Genomic DNA, 24,172 nt, shown 5'->3' on the forward strand with positions numbered 1-24,172 from the left:
GTAAAGGGGTGACACTCTACAACATCAAGAGTGCAAAAAATTCACACCCACCCACACACACACACACATAGAAACACACTTTTATACACATACACACCAATAAATTCAGATTACAAAAAATCTGTTTTGAATTTTTAAAAATCACAGCTTCATTGGAATGTTACGAAACTTGGTGACTTTTCTGGCATTAGGTATGTGAACACAGAAAAAAATTTAAGTCATGATCCGAGAATGCTAAGTGGTCGTAAAAAAAATTGACAAAAACACAAAAATTCGCTACAAATCGGCCACGATGCAGAAAAAAAGTGTTCAGCAATGAAGGGGTGAAACTCTAAAACATCAAGAGTGAAAAACATAACATAATTAATAATTATAATTAATATTTATAAATATATAATTAATATAATAATTATTAAAATTATTAAAATAATAATTAATAAAATGTTATAAACCTTGGCAAAAAGTATTATTTGACAATTTCTAAAAAAATACAATCAATCCACATCTTAAAAGTAAGTAATTTGGTCCAAAAACAACTAGAATTCACAAGCATCTCCATTTAGAGCTATTACAGGCATCTAGTGGTAAACCCATGCAATAACATGATTTATTTAATTTTATGTTTAATAAATTGATTTTTTTTTTTATTTTTTCTGAAAGCCTAGTCTCTATTTTAACCGAAAATACCGCATAGAAAAATAAAATAAAAAATAATAATAATAAAAAAAAAAACATTATTTTCAATGGCAAAAAATGGACTATAAATATTGCATAAATATTAATAAGTTCAATCAAATTGTCTCAAAATACTAAATTAAAAAGAATAAATATTATAGAACAAAAATAAATTGCATTGGTTTTTACTGGGATGGAGGAAGTTTCATTTTTAGGTGTCCGGTCACTTCTGACCGGGAAGGCACTGAGTGTGACTGCTAAACGAAGACTCTCTGAGGGTTAAATCACCTTTCTTTCCCATTCTGACATTCAGTTTGGAGTTCAGGAGATTGTCTTGACCAGGACCACACCCCTAAATGCATTGAAGCAACTGCCATGTGATTGGTTGATTAGATAATTGCATTAATGAGAAATTGAACAGGTGTTCCAAATAATCCTTTAGGTGAGTGTACATAAAGTATAGGCTACTAACAAAATGTTATTAAAAATATGCTATTTTATGTTAGCAGATTTAATATTTTATTATTAATAGAAGGATTTATACATTGAAATGTTTTATGAATTAAATCACAAAGAAATGTTTTTAAATTTTAAAAAGAATAAAAAAATAATTTCTTTGACAAACTTTCAATGAGGCTAATGCTTGCCCTTGCTGTTGCTGAAGTAGCACAGTCTGCATTGCCTGCATTTGCTGTTGCTGTTGTTGCATTAGTTGCATCATGTCACTCATCTGCTTTTGTGTTTGTTGTGCTGCTCTTCAACCTGTATTTTTTTCAATTCCAATTCCTTTTCCCTCAGAACCCTCTCAGTCTGGCTTCTCTCCCTCAACAATTCAATGTTGTCATTCCCACTCCTTCTCCTACGTTTGTTGTTTGTCCAGTCCTCTCCCTCTTCGCTAAGCCTCTCCATGGCCCTCTTCCTGCCTCTTCTGCTTTGGCCCTGTCCGCCTCTAACTTCCTCATACTCTCATCACTCCCTTTGTTTTCCTCAGCTGCTCGCTCTTTCTTCTCGAATTCTCGAGAGCAATTCAGTGTGTCTGCTATTGTAGACCTTGCCCTTCACTGCAAAAAATGATTTAAATAAATTTCAACATTAGAATAAGAAATAATGTGTGGTTTCGACTTAAAAAAGTACGTATTCGTGCTTGACTTAAAATATTAAGTTTAGTTAACTTTAGTTTAGTTTAGTTAGGTTGGATATTTAATTGATCTCAACTTATTTTAAGTTGTTATAACTAATTGCAGCAACATTTTTTACAGTGTTGTCAACACTGCCCTTCTTGTACCAGTATGGTTCTGTGAGCAGGATTTCTCTACAGAGAAGTACATCATGTTGCTCTGCCCACTCCATAGGGGCTCTAATCAACAAGAAGCTAATTTTTGAAAAGTAAGTATAATTAACGGTCTTGATAGATAACTAATAATAATAACTAATCCATTAATCTATTTCTAATTTGTTAATCTACTTTACCCAATATGAAAAATATTTTAATAGCATAGTAATACATTTAACATGGATTTTGAGAAGGATTTTTTTATGCAATACTTACATTGTTCGCTTCACATCATCTCTAATCTCAATGCTATCTGAGGTGTTATTGCTACAGCAGACACATCTTTGTAAAAATGGAAAAAATCGTTAAAATTATCTTAAGTTTAAAACATTTCAACACAGATTATATAAAAGACTGGTAAAATCATAACCTGATGCAAATTACAATGTCATATGCCATAAACCATAACATTTATTTACCTAATCTCTCACGTTGTAGCGACTACGGCAAATCAGATGTTCTCCCGTAGTAGACGGTCACAGTAGAACGTCACGAAGTAGCAGTTATAGTCACGCGTGCGCAATACAACGCCAGAATGCCGTTGCCATTCCAGAGGCCGTTGCTTAAAGTCCCTAATGACGCAGAAGTAGGCGTTGCTCTTCTTCTGTAGAGGCAAAGAAAATGTGATTTTTCAATTCATAACCCCTTTAATTAAACAGTATTTAAAGCCTGTATGCTAATGTTTTAACTATTATTAGCATTAATAATGAACTAATTTAATTTATTTAATGTTTTTATTTTGAAATGGTTAAAAAACTATCAAAACAGTTACAATAGTTTTTAGTATGTACTGAAATTGGTATCTGAGAACTGTGAAATTTGACTGGTGTACTGAAATTTTGGTATTGTGACAGCATTAACGCATTTACTATAGAAATAATATGAATAGTATGTTATTCAGAGCTCTTGACATTAAACCATTAAACTGTTCTCTCTCTCTCTCTCTCTCTCTCTCTCTCTCTCTCTCTCTTTCATAATATAGCTGTCCAATATTCTTAAGTCCCAATTTGTGGTGTGCTTCAGTAGATTGGCGTGGCCTGACTCTGCAGCAGATTGCTCACTTTATTCCACAGCCCTTTTCCCAGGTCTAATTTGTGGCGCTCCACAGTAGATGGTTCAGGTCTGTTTTAGTGGTATTCTGCTCTAGATTGCTGTGTTCTGTTTTGGACATTGAATAACGTCTCCCAGGTTTGCATGAATCGATTTCTTTTGGCTTTTACTGCAGTATTGGGCACTGGGCAGACTAATTCAAAAAGGTTTCTTCTGGCGTTTTATCTCGTTTTTGCAAGGCCCGTTCTGTTTGAAAAGTTCCCGATGCCTTACAAGTTATTCTCTTTTTGTTGTGTTGCTCAGTGATCTCATATTGTGCTGAGATGTTACTCATGTCCTGTGGTTTGAGCTGCAGGTTTGAACTGCTGTGCTGCCTTTTGTTGTGTTTTATGCTGTTTTATGCTTGTTTGCCTTTGTGTCATCATGTTTATTTGCCGCCATCAGACCTCTTTAATATATCAATTTGACAAGACATCCACCAATTTCAATGCGTATTTTGGGATATGGCATTGCCTTTGTTTTCTTGAACACATGGGATGGAAACTCAGCTGAGCTATGAAAGGTTATATTTAACATAAATTAAATTAATTAAACATTTAACAGTTTATTTATTTCTTGACACATTGGCATTTTTAGTGTACATTTTTTTAAATAAATGTCTGTGTGGTATTTTGTTGTCTTTAGCCCTATTCGCACTAGATTAGTATTACCTGGCTGGTGACCTCTACTAATTTGTAATAATTGCGGAGGTTGTCTGTGATCTCAATCCCGTGCGAATCAGCCTTGTCTATAATTTGTAAAGTAAAAATTCCCCTGCAAATGACCTGCCATATTTCGCCGAACACCGAGGTCCTGTGATAATATTAGTCCCGTGCGTATCGGCATCTCTGTAATTTGGCGGGGTCGTATATCATTTTTTCAAGGTTTTTGTTTCCTGTGCGCCTTTTTATCCATCTTTCGCGAAGAATGGAGGCTGCGTTGGAGTGTTTTGATAGTATTTTGGGTGCTGGGTCATATCGCTATACCTACACCATACAATTATACAATTTGCAGAAAGAGAAGGCTGAAAATCATCAGAAGAGCAAAAACAAAAAGAATGATTAGATGGAGATGAATGACATGTATAGCAGCATGTGGTAAGGAACATTATTCTGTTTATGATATATCATACATCTAGACCTATAACGACAAGACATTTCCAAGCAATAGCCTATTGACCTCATATCCGGGACATTCGAGTAAAATCACAGGCTTCGCTTATCCCGTGCGAATGCGCCACACGAAATTCAAATGTCACACGAGGTCCCCAGATAATACTAATCCAGTGCGAATAGGGGTTTGTATGTTAATGTATTGACAATTATACACTGGTGGTCAAAAGTTTGGAATAATTACGGTTTTTTTCTGTCTCTTCTGCTCACCAAGGCTGCATTTATTTGATCAAAAATACAGTAAAAACAGTAACATTGTGAAATGTTAATAATAATAAATAATATAATAATAATTCGGATGGATGTTGATCCTTCAGAATCCTTCATGATCTTTCAGAAATCATTCTAAAATACTGCTCAATTATTAATAATGGTTATTATTACTATCAATGTTAAAAACTATTTTTGCTGCTTGATATTTTGAATAAACTATGATTTTTTTTTTTCATGATTCTTTGGTTAACAGAAAGTTCAAAATAACAGCATTTATTTTGAATAGAAATCTTTTGTAACATTATAAATATCTTTACTGTCATTTGATCCTTGTTGGATAAAAACATTCATTTCTATTTTTTAAAAAGATCTTACTTACTTAAATGGTAGTGTATCACAGCTTTCATTAAACTATTAAGCAGCACAACTGTTTTTAATGTTTCCTGAGCAACAAATCAGCATATTAGAATGATTTCTGACGTGACACTGAAGACTGGAGTAATGATGCTGAAAATTCAGCTTTGCCATTACATTTTAAAATATTAAACTGTTATTAACTGCCTTGGTGCACAAGAGACTTCTTTCAGAAACATAAAAAAAAAAACTTTTGACTGCCAGTGTATATTTTTGTTGTGATGTAATGATTGTGATATGTTGGGACCCCCTTGAAGAGGTTTATCCCATTAATATTTTTTTCAAAAAGAGTAACCACATCGCACTACAGGCCAGGGTGTTTGTTTGCACTGTTATATTGCTGAGACATCTAATCTGTTGTGACGTTCTTGTTCGCTCTGTTTTGTTTTAGTTTTTTATGTTTGTTTGCTCTGATGTGTTGTTTGTTTGCTTGCATGTATTGTTTTGTACTTGTTTGCTCCAGTGTGATGTCATTTGTGCTGTGTTTGTTTACTCCGTTGTGTTGTGTAACTTGTGTTGTTGATGGCTCTGCTCTGATCTGTTGTGTTGGTCTTGACTGCCCCGGTGTAGCGTGGTGTGTTTGCTCTGGTCTATTGTGCTGTCTGTTTTTCATTATGCAGTGTATGTCAGTTTTCTCTCTCTTTCTCTCTCAGGGAGTGTCCTATAGATACCAATTACATCCACTCAGGAAAAGACAGAGCGAAAGAGAAGGAGGGATGGGGCAGAATGAGTGGGAGGGAATAGGACAGCGAATGCACAGGAGGGAGAACGAGTGAAAAAGAGGGAAGACGGCAGACAGACAGAGAGAAATTGGAGGAGAGAGATTCCGTCTGTGAGTGTAATAGTCTCCTGCTGTCAGACTCTGGGGAATGAAAGAGCAAAAGAACGAAGTAGAGAAATGGGAGGGAGATCGTGGAGAAGAAAGGATGTATAGTGACAGAACTGAGGGAAAGAGAGCAAGAGTGGCTGAGTTGCATGCACAGTGCATGAAAGACTAAAGTGAAGAACTGAAGGGGAGAAACAGTGGAGAGCTGTTTAAAAGAAGGGGGTGAGAGAGAGAGAGAGAGAGAGAGAGAGGGAGAGGGTGTTGCTGAGGAGAGCAGTGTATCCCTCCATTTAAAGTCTGATCACAGTGAAGTGTGGACTTTACAGTGCAGCGTACTTAATATTTCATTCTAGCTTGAGTGTATGTTTCTGTTCTGTATGTGTGTTTGTGTGTGTGTGTGTGTGTGTGTGTGTGTGTGTGTGTGTGTGTGTGTGTGTGTGTATGTGTGTAAATGCTATGATTTATGAATGAATACGAGGAACAATACTGTCCAAAAATGCAGTGTGTGCCTGTGCAAGTGTGCTGTTATGTGGCATGGGACCGTGTGTGTGTTGTTGTGCATCCTACATTTGAGTCTTTTTTGTGGAGTGTGTGTGTGGTAATTATGAGAGGGACTGCTTGCAGTGAATGCTGCTTTGGTCTATTGTGTGTGTGTGTGTGTGTGTGTGTGTGTGTGTGTGTGTGTGTGTGTGTGTGTGTGTGTGTGTATGTATGTGTGTGTTCGGTTGAGAGCAGAGGGAGTCTTTGTGCTGCCGTCCGAAATAATTCCCATCATACTTCAGTTCTCGGAGAACAAAATAACTGATTCTAACTGAAAAAAGAGAGAAAGAGAGAGAGAGAGAGAGAGAGAGAGAGAGAGAGAGAGTGTATTGATGTTATTTCTCATCTTCCAACTTTTCTATCATCAGCAAACTTTGGAACACACACACACACACACATATACACAACACTATTATCAAGATAAATGAGGACATACTATAGACGTCTGTTGTTTTATTTAATGCTGATTGGTGTCGGCGGCATGCAATCTAATATCACATGAGTGATTTAACAGTAATAGTATATATATCACAATCTCGTTGTTTTTGCTGGAAATTCAATTACAAAAGTTTTATATATTACATAACAATGTAATGTCTGTTTTTAATAAGCTAGTGACTTAAATGCTTTAAAAACGAAAGGGACTTCATCTCATTTTATTATATTGGGCTTTTTTTGTGTAATTTAATGGGCTCAACCCAAAAGATCAGATTATTCAAGTCTGGCATCAGTACATAAACTGCTTTGTATTATGTAACAACAAAAGACTCAAGACTCACAGTTTGAATGAGCCACTTTGTCATAGAAACTATAGTATATATAAATGTATTGTTTCAATTAGAAATACAAATATATAATAATAAAATAATTATTATATATATAAATATAATATATTCACTTTTTTAAATGTCCAAAAATTAAGGTCCAAAAACATGCATATATTCAAACATGCATATAATGCCCAAATAATGCTCAGAATTCTCACTACTGTTGGTTCAATGCTCACGTTCAAACCAACCTATGAGCCCAAAAGTGCTGTCTGCATTCAAACATGCATTATGATTCCCAAAAATGCTGCCTAGATAGGCAGCTCAATTCTTTTCTTATTTTTTTATTTTTTATTATACGTACAATGCCCTCTAGGTTCCATTAAAATGTCCATTTGAATTATTCAAAAAGGCCAAAAAAAGCTGTCTGTCTACACACTAGTACAATGCCCAAAAATAGAATCCAGGTTGGCAGCTCACTATGCTTTCATATTATATAGGTTCGGTTTAAAACACACCATGATGCTCAAAAGTGTTCTAGGTAGGCAGCTCACTAGGTTAATGTCAAACATTCAGACATGCTCTAAATTTGAACAAACCTATGATTCCCAAAAACGCTGCCTAGGCAGCTCACTAGATTTTGAGATGCAGCCAATGAAAAAGAGCACTTAGTGCTTTGGCAGGTATTGAGCAAAATGCAGCCAATAAAGCACTTTGAGAAATAAGAGGTCAATTACAAGGAGGTGGAGATATGAGATCTCTTTATCAAGCAAACAGACACACAGTGACCTCAGCCACCACAACGCCACCATAAACATCTAACAACCACGGCAGTATAGACTCAACTTCGAGCACTTTCTCGCTCACTATCGGTCCATCTCTCATACACACACATACACTGACAGACGCCAGGAGCCTCGGAGAGTCTTGTGATGGATAGAAGCAAAGAGAGGAGAGAACAGGGTCCTGAGGGAGAAAGAGAGATATAGAGACAGATAGAGAGAGTGACAGTGAGAGGTGAAAGAAGAAAGAAGGGGGGTGAAGAAGATAAACCATAAATTAAATCATTTTAGAACAAAGGAGGAAGGTTGCTACGCAACCAGACAGGGAGGTTACCAGGGGCAACCGCTATGACCTGAAGCTTGACCCTCAAGACGAAGCGACCTCAACCCACATGCACGCAAAACAACCCGTTTTCCGTTTATTTGCTTTGCTTTCCTTGGTTTTAAAGAAAAAAAAGAACTGAAGAAAGAGTGTAAAACAGCACAACAAAATTAAAATCAGTTGGAGATTGCAATATATATATACAGTATACAGTATGCTGTGTGTGTGAATGCGTGTTTACTTAGCTATACTTCAGGGACAAAATTATGCACAGAAGCTAGCTAAACCTGACAGAACCTCCCTATGGGGATTTCCTCAAAGGTGAGAATAAATAATAAATCATGTTTGTTTTACTTTAAAATGCAAAAACCTTTCATTAAGGGTAGGTGGGCTTCAAAATAAACACTCTCAAGTGGCAAATGTGAGTAAAAAAAAAAAAGTAGCCTTACCCTCACTGATGTAAGTGATGCTTTGGTTTGAGTGACAACTAAAAAACACATAAAACATCTACTCGATAAGACATCTGTTGCATAATCCTGACATCCTTTTACTTAATGGAACCTACTAGTGAGCTGTCTACAAAGACAGCATTTTCGGGCATTGAATGCATAACTGAATGTTCAAAACAAACTTATTGAGCTGCCTATCTAAACAGTAAAAAATATTTTTTTCAAAGATTTCTATAAAACAGGTAAATGGAGTACATACTATTTCAGTATTTCTACTTCAAAATTTCACGTTTAATTCTATATTAATGTGACTTGTCGTTTATTTGTGAAATTTACTAGCTATTTATGATTATTATTTTATTTTTTTAAGTGTAGGCAGCATTTTTGGGCATCACATGCATGTTTGCACTTTTGGATATCATTGTCATGTTCAAACGCTTGAAACAAATCTATTGAGCTGCCTTCCTAGACAGCACTTCTGGCCATCATAGGCAAGTTCAAACGACTGAATAAAACATAGTGAGCGTGTTACCTTTGGGCATCATAGACCATTCGAAAGGATAGAATCAGCTCACTAGGTTTTGAGACTTAGCCGTTCTCTCTCTTTCTCTCTTTCTCTGGGTCATTTTGTCCCTTCTTGCCCCCTGCTCAGTCTCTCTCTCTGGGGGGTGAGACAGTGCACTAACAATGTTTGACAGGCAGAGGGAGGGAGGCATAACCAACAACAACTGTGAAAAAGAGCGGGAAAGAGAAAGAAAAGAGAATAAATCTTTCTAAAAAATTATGTTTTGCAGTCATTTAATGAAGACCTTGTCTGCTGCAGGGTGTTTGAATGTTTTGTATGTTCTTTAACAGTGCGTTTTTGTACATATTTTATATTGAATCTTATTTTCTAGGATGATTTCTAGTATCTTAATGAGCACTTTTAATTACAGTTTGATCCTCAAGCAAGCAAGGAACCATCTTTGTGTGCTCAATAGAAAAAATGATGACGCTGATATTGTTCCAATATCATTCGTGTTAAATCTATTTGTTTGAAATGTGGTCGTCAGGACTGTTTGTTTTGACATGAAAATTACATTTCATATTTATATGGAACTTGTGAATCACAAATTGTGTGAAAATGGAAAAATAAGAGAGAAGGATGAAAAATAGGGCGAATGACATAAGGATAAGGGCGTACACACCCAGGGGGGCAGTTATTGGGCAGAAAAGCGTGTGTGTGTGTGAGTGCTTGGGGTGGGGCAGTTATAGGGCAACAGCTGGCATTGAGTGGGGGGTTGGAAAGGGTCATGTTGAAAAAAACCTTCCGAATGACCTACTAATGCACTGTATACAGCTTTACACAAGTGTTTACTTGAGTATGAGAACTACAATGAAATATATTTGAAAATGTAATTTTATTCCTGTGATGGCAAAGCTGAATTCTCAGCAGAATCAAAAACCTTTAAACAATAATGTCCTACTATGCAATTAATCTAAAGTGAAGCGCTATATATACTATTTAAGCAGAAATGTGATTTATGCTGCAAATATTCAGGTTTTTTTATTTATTTGTATTTTTTTTTCAGTAAAAATTTACCTCCATAATAGATACATATACTTGAGAGAAAATCTTTGTAAGATAATAAACCAAATTACTTTTCGCAAAAAAATGCTGATTAAGAAAATGATTTTGTAGTGTAAAAGGCATCTAAAATATACATTTTTCGGCATGTATTTATATTGAATGTGATCTATAAAAAAATACAAATAAATGTTATTGTCCATTCTGTTTATCAACAGGGCCGTCACTAAGAACTCTGGGCCCTGTGACTGCATGTTGACCCATTACCTCTTACGGATCTCTTGTCGGACGGGTAGGGGGAGGTTGTGGCATCAGCTGGCATGTTATATCCATAGATCTTCGTCAGAGCCAAATGGGTTCTTGCAATCTCCATTAAGCTTCATAAACTAATACACACACACACACATTGCCAGATTATGATTAAGCAAATATGTCCCAGCAGTTAGATCAATCAAATCAAATCTTATAAATATGCTTAGTCTGACCAATTAATAAGGCAACAAGGACTAGTCCAACTGCACACACATACACGCACACAAACAGTTGGACATCAGAGAGGAACCAAAAGGATGTTTAATGTCCATCAAACGTTAATCAGGCTGAAAAATAGACATCTACATATGCAGTGGAGGAAACACAGAGACCGTAACAGAGGCAGAGGGATAGAGGAGAGGGTGTAGAGGTGAGAGAATACCAGAGGGAAAATATGGAGGAGAGACAGAAAGAGACAGATGGAAGGAGGAGGAAAAGGAAAGAAGAAGTGAAGCACAGATGGAGAGAGATGAGAAAGAAGGAAGAGGGAAATGGAGAGATGAAGGGGTTATTTTTCACTGTCTGTTTTTGGACTGTATTTATTACACTTCAACCTGTGTTATCGCTCACATACAAACACTCATCTTCTCCGTCCCTCTCTCTCGTTTATTTCTCTCTGTCTCTCCTTTTGGCTTTCTTCGTCAGTCTTTCGCTGTATTCATCTGTTTATCTGTAATCTTTCGCTTTTGTCTCTTTCAGCAGCCGTCCTCTCTGCTCTCTCTCGTCTATGTGAGGAGGGTGTAAACGATGTTGCTTTAAATATAGGCTGTGTGCTTTCTACACCCTCACACTTTTGTGCATGTGTGAGCGAGAGACACCTAGAAAAAGGCAGAGAGAGAGCAAGATGGGATGGAAAATGACACTGTCTGGTTTTGTTTTTAAATAAACCGTGTGTGTGTCTGTGTGTGAATACTCAGGCAGTGCTTTTCATCTGATGGGTCGTGACTCGTGACCCAAAAATGGGTTGCAGGGCTAAAGACTGCCGGAGGAACGATGCGAAATGTGAATAATAAATTCTAACTAACCATATATGATCATGCATAGAAAAATAAATAGGCTTATCTGCTCCTCAGAGGAAGGAAAAAGTACTTTCCATGTCTTTTGTTGTTGACATCAAAAGCAGTTTGTCCAGCAAACTCTGCTTTATTTTGGCACAAATTCATCTATCTCTTTGTAGACGATTAAACGAGGTAAAAGTAAACACGACCCAGACTACATTAAACGTGGGTTCATCTGCATTGAGGATAAACATGGTTTGAGCCAAAATGCAAAAATGCATTTTAAAATTGAGAAATTAATCTTTAATGAAATATAATCAATTTAAACTCAAAATGAATCATTCTCAATTTGCAAATCAATTCAATTCAAAATTGTAAAACCTGTAAATCATGTTAATGTTTTTGATTAAAGATAGAGGGCACATGAATAAAAAAAAAAGTGATGTGCAAGCATAAATCATTTACAATAAACATATCATAAAAATTGTCTATTTTTATTTCTTGGTGAAAATAATATTCTTTAAAAAATCTTAATAATTTTGTTTTCACACCCAACGTCACACCCGTCCTGATTTAACTCCGCTGGCTCCCAGTTGCGGCCGGAATCAAATTTAAGGTACCATGTCATTTAGGACACACACATTTGTTTCACTATAGTGAGAACATTGCATAGAATTCCATTGATTTTATATCAGGTTAAAGTCCAACTGAAATCAAAATGGAACCTATTTACTTTGTTAGCGCATATTACTAGTCTTGTGGTGAACAATTAATCCGTGCAAGTTAAAACACGGAAAAAAATGTTTTGGCTTCGTAATCTTTAATCAAAATCTGAAAATGCCCCTCCTCTCTGCCTTGGAGGACCTTCCCTGATGACGTATGCTTGACGGCTTGGGTTGAGAAATGCTTAACCACTCCCCTCAAATCGTTAGTCTGTAATGAGCGAGAGATGGAGAGGAGGAGCACTAGAGTAAAACCCTGCCCTCTGTTTAATATTCCTTTTCACTGGGAAATACGTCACAGCACTGGAGAAAAGTCGTTTGCAACTTCCGGTTCACGCGGACTTTAATGATATTTTCTATCACCTACCCCATCACAGAAACATGTGCAAAACACTAGATTTAAATAAAGACATATTTTGGCCGATTTATAAGCTTTTTTAACACACACAAAACACTCTACTCAGCACTCTACTCTCCTCTTCTCTAGCTTGCTTCCTAATGCACTTTTCTAATAAACCTGGCTTTGTATATTGTGAATATTTGTCTCTTTGACTAATTGATTTTGTTCCTCTTTTGTAAGTTGCTTTGGATAAAAGCATCTGCTAAATCCATAAATATAAATGTTGTTGTTATAAACATTGTAAAGAAATTCTTGTTGTCCATCCGTTATTCCAAACTTGTATTTGTGGAACAATAAATATCTGTGTTTTTTTTTTACCATTTATTATGAAAGTCAGTGGGGTTCCAGTGTTGTTTTGGTTGGACACCAATGACTTTGATGTTTGGACAAAAGCAGTTCTTCAAAATGTCTTCTTTTGTGTTCCAGGCAGGTTTGAAATGACATGAGGATGAGTAAATAATGTCAGAATTACAAATTTCCCATGAATTTTACTGCGTATGTTATCAAGCCAATGTTACGATTTAAAAAAAGTGTCAGTGACATATATTTGTGTAGTGTGTTCCAATCATGCAGATATGAGACAGTGAATCCCTGCACCCTTTAGTGTTCTACCCTTTGGAGTGAGTAGGACATAGTGAATTCACCCAAATTTTCTCTCTCCCCATTTCCACTTCACTCCATCCACTCAGTGATTAGAGTCGAGTCAGTGTCCTGACATAACCAGTTAAATGGATCAGATGCCATTTTGAGAGTCTCAGTAAGTGCCCCCTGCAGCAGTTGTCCACTGCACAGAGAGCGTGTATGTGACCCACTAATCGCTTATTAACTGCTAACACTGCTCTAATTGGTTGCCGATAAGTAGCCCGCACTGTGTGCGCTAAAGCTAAAGGCTAATTTTAGCCTATTATCTGTTGGCATAGGTTCATTGGGTTTAGAGAGCAAACTCTAATTCTACCACTGTCAGTTTCGAGCGCACATTAGGTTTTCACATGCACGTGAATGCATAGCCAGATGTTCTGTGATGTAGATGCTGAGACTTTGTCTTTTCTCATCCCTTCTGTTCTAACTCTATTTATAAAAGCATCTTGTTAAAGCCTTTTAGGCTAATCAGGCTGAGTTTGTTCCAGCTTCACACTCGCCTATAGCGCACCTGCGTTTGTCCCACATATTTGCCCTTGGAAATCCGGCATTTGGCCTGCGATTCAGTAGGTTAATCCCAGCTCTAGCGAAACATCAGGCTAGAATTAAGCCAGCGTTTAGCCTGAATCAATCCAAGATTGAGTCTGACAAAAGCAGTATCATAAGGCCAGTTTGAAATCAGAATCGGACCAAGATTAAGCCAGCATTCAAACAATATTAGCTTTGCAATTAGCAATATTTGCCCCGTCATTTAGCCAGCATACGCCCAACATTCAGCCAAGTTTTGCCCCTTGTTTAATCTCTTTGAGTCCAGAGCTTGGCCAGCATCAAGCTAGCATTTGCCCAGTATTCACTAAACATTAACGCGTTGCTCCATTCAAGCTGCCATTAGCCTAACATTCAGACAGCGCTTCGCCCAGAGTTGATCCTGCAGTGGTCAGCATTAAAAAGGTCATCGATTATAACCTAAGTGGTAATTATTGGGTAAAGTGGAGCATGGGCCTCCCTGGGCGGAATTATCATACAGCTAGACTCACATTGGCATTACATCTGGCCTTTATACTCGCACTCACACAGACACATTTGAGTAAAGTTATCATCTGTTAGATGCCTGAAGGGCTTTACATGTGTTAGCCTCAAACCCCAATCCCTACAAACACTAAGCAACCAATATAAAATCACAAAACTAAGCAATTTTTCAGGACATTTACATTTAATCATTTAGCAGACGCTTTTATCCAAAGCAACCTACAAATGAGGAGAGCAATAGAAGCATTAAGCTACCAATAGGACAACAATATGCAAGTGCTGTGACCCTTCCCAGTTTAGTCTAATGCAGTATACATATTTATTTTTTTATTTTTTATTAAATAGATATAGAATAGAAGAGAAAAGAAAAGAAAAGAAAGTATTAGTATTAATGGATCAAGTGTTGCCAAAAAAGATGCACCTTCAGCCGTTCCTTGAAAATGGCTACGGACTCATCAGCTCAGGTTGAGTTAGGCAGATCATTCCACCAGCAGGGACCAGTCCTGGTGAAGGTCCGTGAAAGTGATTTTGTGCCTCTTTGAGATGGAACCACAAGACACCATTCACTTGCAGAACGCAAGCTTCTGGATGGCTCGTAAGTCTGGAGTAATGAGTTTAGGTAAAAGGGAGCAGAGCCAGTGGTTGTTCTGTAGGCAAGCATCAGTGCCTTGAATTTGATGCGAGCGGGAATTGGCAATCAGTACAAGAGGTGTGACGTGCGCTCTCTTCGGCTCGTTAAAGATCACTCTTGCAGCATCATTCTGGATCAGTTGCAGAGGTTTGACAGTGCATACTGGAAGGCCTGCCAAGAGAGCATTACAATAGTCCAGTCTGGATAGAACAAGCGCTTGAACAAGAAGTTGAGTAGCATGCACTTATAGGAAGGGCCTGATCTCCAGAACCGGTAAGTTCTAGCAATGTAGTCTGTGAAGTTCAATTGATCATCAATCACAACTCTAAGGTTCCTGGCTGTCCTGAATGGAGTTATGGTTGATGAAGTAAGAGCTGTGCTTGTAAACCTCACTCCCCTGGCCTCAAGAGGCACGCTAGCGACTGATACTATAGAGGCTGTGGTCTTTAGTGTCTTTGTTAGTACGCCTGCCTCCCATGCTGGAGACCCCGGTTCGAAGCCCACTCAGAGCGGGTCGAGTAGGACCGGTTACACATGCCTGTATCATAAATGATGCAGGCTAAGTTACATGTTGAAATTTAATATTTAGTTTTGTTTTTAAATACCTAAATGCATATATGAGCCATAGAAAACATGGCTAATTAGTAATTGCACATATCTTCTCTTAAGATATGTTGTTTTTCTTCAGAATCTTGGAGACCTCAGTCAGCATTTTAATTATTACCATACCTTTTCAATTCCTTCCTATCTCTTTTCATGCTAATCGTAGTCTTCAGTTTCCTTCTCGGGCGACCCGCACAGCGTGAGATGCAGGCAACCTCCTCTCTGCCAATTTCTTTTCTTTCTTTTTTTTTTTAGCAAGAAATACACAGCACTGCACTCAAAGATCATGATGATGGGGATGAAGCATCTAATTTTCACCTAAGTCTCACTCTCATTTTCTCACTGTCTTGTCCTCTCTCTGTCTCTAACTATATCTTATTTCATGATGCCATCTTGGTTTTCTCTCTTTTTTGGCTCTAATAACTTCTCATTTATCTCTGTCCTGTTGCCTAGATGAAGACCCCTTCCAGCCAGTTACCCAAGATGAGACGGTGGCAGTCGGCGGGGTGGTGACCCTGACCTGCAGTGTGAAGGAAAACGACAACTCCTCCCTCCAGTGGTCTAACACGGCCCAGCAGACCTTGTACTTTGGAGAGAAGAGAGGTGAGTGCCACCTATTTTAAAAGCAAAATGGTGATGCTCATGGTCTTCCAAATCTGTATGACTTTCTTTTTTCTGTGGAGTACAAAAGCAGATGTTTTGCACGATGTCCTGACTGCTGTTTTACATCAAATTAAAGTGAATGGGGACTGAAGTTGCCAAAAATATATTTCAAGTCTTAAGAAGCAGATGTGTGAAAAAGGGGCTCATTAAAAATTATTTGTTGAATATCTTCCCGTCTGCCACAGCGTTCAGATCTCATTCACATTAATTTATTTAAGCAAACCCTTTATTGTTTTAGCAAACTTTCATTTAGTCTGGCTGCATTATGTTTTGTCTGACTACATTATTAACTCTCTTTTTCATAATTCAATCAATTCCTGATGAATGAAATTTGTCAATTTTGAATCGTTGAGTATTTTTACATTTATTTTTTTAATAAGTAATATCCTATTTCCCACAAAAGGTGTCAAATTACAGATAAAACTGGTTGTAAATGGCAATTCACACCGACCACGGACATTTCATGACCTCTCTTTTACTCGATCGCTTTTAAGACTGTGGTCTGTGATTGCAATTACTTGCCATTTTGGTCTGAACAGGAAATTGATTTTTTTTTTTACCCTTCCTTAGAGATTTCCACAGAGCTCTTAGTCCCCCAACATCGAACACAAAAAGAATGCGTGAGACACCTTCCTGAAACATTAATATCACCCTAAAAACAAACAGGTGGCTCTGTGATAACGAAAAGCGAGGTGATAGAGAGAGAAAGACTGAGAGAGAATAGAGGAGTGACCTGATTAAAGAGGAAAACAAAAGAAGGCGACAAGAGAGCACCATGAAAAAGCAGAAATAGAAAACAGTCTATTGAACGAGAAGGAAGGAGGGAGCGTTGAAAGAAGGGAGAAGAGGAATACATCTTGTTATATTTCATCTTGTTTTCACAAAAAATATTTAAAACTATATACATTTACGGTCACACTTTACATTAGGGTCCAATTCTCTCTATTAACTAACTATTAACTACGACTTTTGCCTCAGGAAACTCCTAATTACTGTATATCAATTAGTTAGTTAGTAAGTTAGTTGTTAAGTTTAGGTATTGGTAGGGTTAAGGGATGTATAGAATATATGGTCTTGCAGAATAAAGCAATAATATGTGCTTTATAAGTACTAATAAACAGCCAGTATCCTAGTAATATGCATGCTAATAAGAAACGAGTTAATAGTGAGAATTGGACCCTAAAGTGTTACCAAATTTACTTTTAAAATGATTTTTTTAAATTAGGATAAATACATTTTAGCACAATTCTGCAAGATAATAAGAGTTTCCAAATTCCAATTAACTTTATTTTTCTATTGAATTAAGTATAAATCCAACTAAATTAAGTGTGGTTTACGCTTTAAACAAGAAAAACTATTTAGGGTTAGAAATAAACTCGAAAGCAAGATATTCTCTGAAAACTAATCTCGGTCACACTTTAGTTTAGGGTCGAATTCTCACTATAATATGCCTAGTGATTGAAACTTAAGTGTTACCCAACACCATTATCATTATCTCAATTTTGCTCCCCAGTGAATTTATCTAAATTAAAGGATGTTTAGATATTTGGAAAGCAAGACAAAAATACAGATTTTTTTTGCATTTTGCAGTGTAGAAAAGAGAGAGAGAGCACTGTAAAAGGAGAACAGGAGATGCACACATGCGCACAAGTGTGAAGAGATGAACAGATTAGTGTGGAGGAACGATGGATGGGTGGATGAGCCAAGTGAGATAAAGGGGAGGAATGACAAAGGAGGAGTGTGTGCATGAAAGAGCAGGATGGAGGACAGAGGACCGTCAGCTGATGAAGACAAATTAAGTGCCCTTCACTTACTGATAAACCATGAAGCGCACACACATTTACTGTAAATCCACGTTAGACACAAGTTGTCCTTTTGTTCAAAGGTGAAGTGTGTAATTTCTGCACCATTAGCAAAAATAATAACTTCTCAAACAGGTTTTCTCAATCATTGCCAGCCTGTTTGATCAGACCAACCAGTGGTGGGAGTGGGGGGGACTTTTTCATTCTACAGAACACTTGATTGGGCAAAAATCTGTGTAGTGCAGGATGAGTCATCAGTATTTTTGCTTAATAATAATTTCATAAATAAGTAAAACTTAAACTAAAGTTAAAATAAAAAACTGACTATATAAAAATAAAAGCTAATTCAATTTTTTTTTTTATCATTGCATAAAAGAGAAAGACAAGTGTAGATCAATGTCAAAATCATGATTATGACAGCCCAACCTGTCCACATATAAATATATATATTCAGTATTCAGCCACTCTGCTTACTCTGATGAACAGTACTAGCCAATTAAAACACAGGTCATTTACATATAGAATTCCTAAATGTACAGCTTGTTTTATTTCCTAAGCTTGCTTGCTCACAAATCTAATCTGAGGACTGTAAGTCTGCACTGTCATTTTGCATGGTGAAATCTGTGTAGTCAATATCCAGTGTATCTTCATGGTTTGCTGTAGTAGTAATGTCAGCATCAGCATGATGCCAAGAGACTTTCTCATACAACAACAGAGAGTAGCTGTCAGTGGAAAGAGAGAACAGAAAACTGGAAACTTTGCCTGTACTCTTGTCTGTCATCTCGCTGTGGTGCTGAACTCACAAGATCTGTAAGAGAACAGAGGCATTTTATGCATTCATGCATACAGTACACTGTATCCAAAACTGCTGACTCGTTCACTGTTCACTACATAGTGAACGTCACATGGTTCGCTAGATGAGGAAAGAGTAAGCATATTCAGATCAGACAATATTGCGCACTCAGTATGATGTTACATACACATCTCATTCTAAGACATTCTAACACATATACTAAAAAAAAAAAATCTTATTGTAAATGGATTTCAAAGTCATATGAATGTAGTGTAGATCAGGATTGTACACATTGTGGTTTTTTTTTTTGAACTACAAAAAATGTAACAAGTTTGAGTTTGATAAAGGTGAACATGGAAGAGTTAGAGAGATGGTAGAAAGCTAAATCACAATGGTTTTGACTAACGTTATCAGCGGACTTCAGGGGGGAAAATAAAATGCTACAAATTCCAGAATATGGCACCTATGTAGTGTATGTGTTTCTCTTATCTGCTCTGTCTTTCTCAGCATTGAGAGATAACCGTATCCAGTTGGTAAAGTCCACGGCTACAGAGCTGATAATCACCATCGCAGAGGTTCAGCTGTCAGATGATGGAGAGTACACCTGTTCCATTTTCACCATGCCTGTACGGACCGCACGAGCCACAGTTACTGTACTAGGTATGTGTGTGTGTGTGTGTGTGTGTGTATGTTCATTTTCAGTCAGGGTGGTATGAATCAGTAGAATTATTGATATATGTAGCATATTCCTCATCGCTCTTCATGTATTTCACTAAAAGTCTGAGACTATCATGGGTAACTTTAGCATGAGGAAAATATTGGTTTGTTTAAAGGACAATGGCCTTTCAATTAATGTATTTTTGTCCCATCTGAAAGCATGGCTTTTCTATTAGATGATTAAAAGAGCTCTCAAAGTGATCTTAGCCACAAATGGCCAATCATTGAAATGGTGATGCAACTGAAACCATTCGAAAATTAAAACATCGTTGTGATTCAATCCAACACAGACAACTTCATCCATCTAACCCAGTCAGTCTGCCCTGGTCATGATGTATGTTTGTTTTTCCATGTATACCCTTGAGACAACTCAACGTTTTGTAGCCATAATGTTGCAGGCTTGATCATTTTTTTAAATTCACATTCAATTCAGATTGACAGGTCACACTGCGAAGTAGTAGAAGTTTGATATTTGCTAGCAACTGCCATGTTGCACACCAAAATCATTAAATATCCAGATACACGTGTTGTCATTGATAACTGACATCTGTGCTTCACCTCTTTTGAAAAGCACCAGGCGCTCATGGTAAGCATGTTTGATGTGACCAGGTCCACGCGGAACCTGCACACTGCTCCACATTTTCTGCACTGGTTTTGGGGAGAAAATCTGCATAATTTATTTAAATATGGTCAAATGTGTTAAATGGAGTTGAGAGTATTGTACTCTTTTTGGCAGCTAAAAACATTATAAAAGTTTTTACAAAAAACATGCAATTGGCGGGGTTTGTGAATGATGGACATTTGAATTCTGCAGAAATCTACAGAGCAGAATTAATTTGGTGCAAATTCCATGAAGGCCTAATAACAAGTAGCTAGTTGTTGTTATAGTGAGCTGCTACTTAGGGAGCAGAACTCTTTTCATTTTATTTACATTTTAAGCCAGAATTTAGATCCTTATCTAGCCAGAATCTAGCCCCTTTGCCAAATTGCACCTGGAAATGTTATGTATTTACTTCACATCTCTGTTTTTCTCTCACAGGTGTTCCAGGTAAGCCGGTGATAACAGGTTTTGAAGATGCTGTTCAGGAGGGCAGCACGGTTACTCTTACCTGCACGAGTTCAGGCAGCAAACCTCCTGCTAAACTACACTGGTACCTTAATCAAGAGGAGAAACCGGGTAAACACACACACACACACACACACACACACACACACACACACACACACACACACACAGTCAGGTCAAAAATCCACTTTGAACTCAAAAGGTTGTTGTTCAGTAATTACAGTGTTTAATTTGTGTTTGTGTATGTGTAGGGCGTCCTGATGTTGTGGAGTCCAACCCTGAAGAACCAACCTACACAGTAACCAGCGAGCTCATCTTCACTGTTACAAGGAATGATAACAATGCTCTGATCGCCTGTGCGGTGGATCACCCGTCCATTGCCAATGGAGACAAGAAGACAGAACAGCCCCTCAGCGTCTTGTGTAAGACACACATACAAAAGCCAGAAGGCTTATTTCACATAGCTGTTGTGTAGAGCTGAACGGTATGACGCTATTCTACTGTGTGATTTTAGAAATGTCAATCAGCAGAAGTTCTGCCAATAAAGTTTATATCACAAGATGATATAACATAACAGACAGGTGCTTTCAGCATAGACTGTTTGATTTTAATGGGAGCATTTAGGATTTGATGCATACATTGTAAATACTGTGCATGCCAGCTGTAAACAACCCACAATTACAATGTCACAATGTGCCGCTTTGAAATAAAATTAAACCGATGTGGGTTCACACATCACAACTGTTTTTCACCATTACTTATTTCTATATAGAAGCTTTTCCTGGCTATCCTTAATGGCTCTTTGTACATTGCATTCAAAGTAATACATTTGATCAGTTCATGCATTCCCTGTGAATCAAACCCGCATGACCTTGACATTGCTGGCATCATCTACTTGTTTGAGCCTCAGAAAAACGTGTTATAATATATCACTGTTTTTATTATATTTATAACACAAAACTGAAAATCTGAAACAGCTGTTTTGGTGTTGATGTCTGGCTTATTATTTAGAAATGCATTTGTGCTTTTTCTCAGTTTCTCCTAGCGTGTCAATTCAGCCTGAGAGTGACCTGCCCAGAGAAGGAGAGAAGTTTTACCTGCAGTGTGTGGCGAATGGAAATCCAGAGTAAGACACACACACACACACACACACACACACACACACACACACACACACACACACGCACTCTCTCATTTCCATCCTTGACATTCATGTTTTATGTATGAAGCTAAAAATGGTCAGCCTATTGATCTCCTTTCTCTCTTTTACACACACAAAAACACAGAGTTCTGTTTGACAGTATTATAGAGATATTTTCCTTGATGTTACATGAGATACAGATAGAAGACAGAAAGAGGGATCAGAGACATCCTTACATAGGGTTGTTTTAAAAGCAGATCCTCTATGATCTCAGTCAGTTCAACAACTCCCTTTCGGGAGCTAACGGATGAAACATTATTATTTCAGATATATTTATTACATTTTAGCTACTTAAGCCTTGGTTATATATCACATAAATATTTCTCCCTGGAAATTGAAGTTAATGTAATTGAATATCACCCTCTACTGGTGCAGGATCGCATTACAACTCATTATGGCTTCTGACATCCATTAGTCCCACACTGAGAGCTATTCAACCCCATTTAGACATCCCATAGTGTTTTTCTGTCGCATTTTCCCATTTGCTTTTACTCTCTATCTCTTCCTTACTGGAATGGGAGCACAAATAGGGGGGTTGTATCTGAAGAAGATACCGTAGTATCAGAGGTGGCACTTACAGGGTCCCTAATGATCTTTTGATCTTTTTGCTGCACAGACACACACACACACACACACACACACACACACACACACACACACACACACACACACACACACGTTGGATTTCCATGTTTTATGGGGACTCTCTATAGACAAAATTATTTTTATACTATACAAACTGTTTTGTATATTCTATCCCATACCCTAAACCTACCCATCACAGAAAACTTTTAGAAAACATCCCCACAATGTAGGGTTTACCAGGAAAACACACACAGATACATATATACTGTATACACACTGACGCTACACAGACATTTGGGGCCAGTGAGAAGTTTTAAAAATAAATGAATGCTTTTGTTTAGCAAGGATCTATTAAATTGATCAAAAGATACAGTAAAGACATTTCGAGTATGGGTTGCCATACTTGGCCTTTACTTCAGTTCACTTTTAAATAGTAATGAAATTTCACAATATTACTGTTTTTAATGCATTTTTAATCAATCCTTGGTGAGCAGAACTGACCCCAAACTTTTGAACAGCTGTGTGTGTCACTATCATATATTATCCAGTTTCTGTGTGAAACGCTACCTCTAATACATCATATCCTTGCTAGTTTTGTTGTCTTACTGTATTGCAAGTAACATATCTCATGCCAGAGCTAGAAAAAGAGTAGACTAATGTATTCGTTTAGTCATTACAGCACAATTCTATCAACATCAATCAAAATGATATTATTTGGTTTATTCATGCGCTCAAATAATGATTTGCCTATGTCCTCATCATAATTCTCTAAATCCCTGTAACACACACAGTCACGCTGATTTGGACTCGCAGAAAAAAAGCCACAGTTAGTTTAGCATATGAGGGGATTTTAGAGGTGAAGCGTGTAATTTTTTGATGCTAAAATACTTTCTTTTATCCCAGCAGTAGGTTGACTTCCCCAGGAAGTGTGAACACTGTGGCTGTGTGTCGCAGTCAAAACTTTTCTCTGTTTGTTTGAGTATCAACCAGACCAGCACAACACAGCAACATTGGCTCAACCAATGGCGGGACTTTGGGGCGGGGCTATCTGTTTGGTAAACCAATTGAAAACAGGGAGAGTATTCAGGAAACTTATTTGAACACAAACATTGGCCCTGTCCCAAATCCCGCCACGCTTGTAGTAGCCCACCCATAAATTAAATTCTAATCCTGACTGAGTTAAACGATAGCAGCTGTTTCTAGGAGTTAACTTTTCTGTTTGTGTCATATGACCCTTCAGGTCAGGTGGTTTGGCTACATGGGGTGCTTCCTCATTTCCTCGCTCCTCCGTCCTCCAGCCCATGCATGTCATGATGAGCGAGGATACAAAGGAGTATCCTTCCCTTGCATCCTAAAGGGGTGGAGCTGAGACGTGAGGCAAGGAAACGAGGATGCACATTTAAGAAATAAGAAGCACCCATGGTGTTCTTTCCCCTCTGATTAACTGGTTCATTTCACTTGACATGTGACTCAGCTTCGCTGTGTTCGGGACTCTCTCCAGTGCATCCCTCTTTGCTCCTCAGCTCGTTTGATAGTGTGCCAAATTGCAAAACCCTTCAATCTGCTCAATTAAACGACTCTTTCTGCTTTTCTTTTGATGTGAAATTTCAAAACGCTGTTTATGTGGTCTGTTTTGTAATGTAATCTCTCTCTCTCTCCCTCTCTCTCTCTCTCAGACCGACTGCATTTGTGTGGCGGAGGAAAGACGGAGAGCTCCCCCCGCTGGCGAAGGTGGATGGTGCGTTCCTGCGCTTCGAATCACTCAACAAAACGGATAATGGCATTTATGAGTGCCAGGCTGATAACGGGATCGGCATGGGGGATGTATCGCACACTCTCCTGGTACAAGGTAATTAATGAGA

At 37.7% G+C, this 24,172-nt stretch overlaps 1 protein-coding gene across 3 annotated transcripts in view; it reads left to right on the forward strand.

Moving 5' to 3' along the window:
* The window catches only part of cadm3 (cell adhesion molecule 3), a 62,778-nt gene that overhangs the window by 26,451 nt on the left and 12,155 nt on the right, over positions 1-24,172 (forward strand). For all 3 annotated transcript variants that reach the window (XM_084412633.1, XM_084412632.1, XM_084412631.1), the window contains exons 3-8: positions 15,937-16,086; positions 19,249-19,401; positions 20,498-20,635; positions 20,776-20,946; positions 21,560-21,650; positions 23,987-24,159. In XM_084412633.1, coding sequence (XP_084268759.1) covers positions 15,937-16,086; positions 19,249-19,401; positions 20,498-20,635; positions 20,776-20,946; positions 21,560-21,650; positions 23,987-24,159 — 876 coding nt within the window. The remainder of the gene's footprint in view (positions 1-15,936; positions 16,087-19,248; positions 19,402-20,497; positions 20,636-20,775; positions 20,947-21,559; positions 21,651-23,986; positions 24,160-24,172) is intronic.

The sequence above is a fragment of the Rutilus rutilus genome, assembly GCF_951802725.1.
Source record: "Rutilus rutilus genome assembly, chromosome: 6".
Classification (NCBI taxonomy): domain Eukaryota; kingdom Metazoa; phylum Chordata; class Actinopteri; order Cypriniformes; family Leuciscidae; genus Rutilus; species Rutilus rutilus.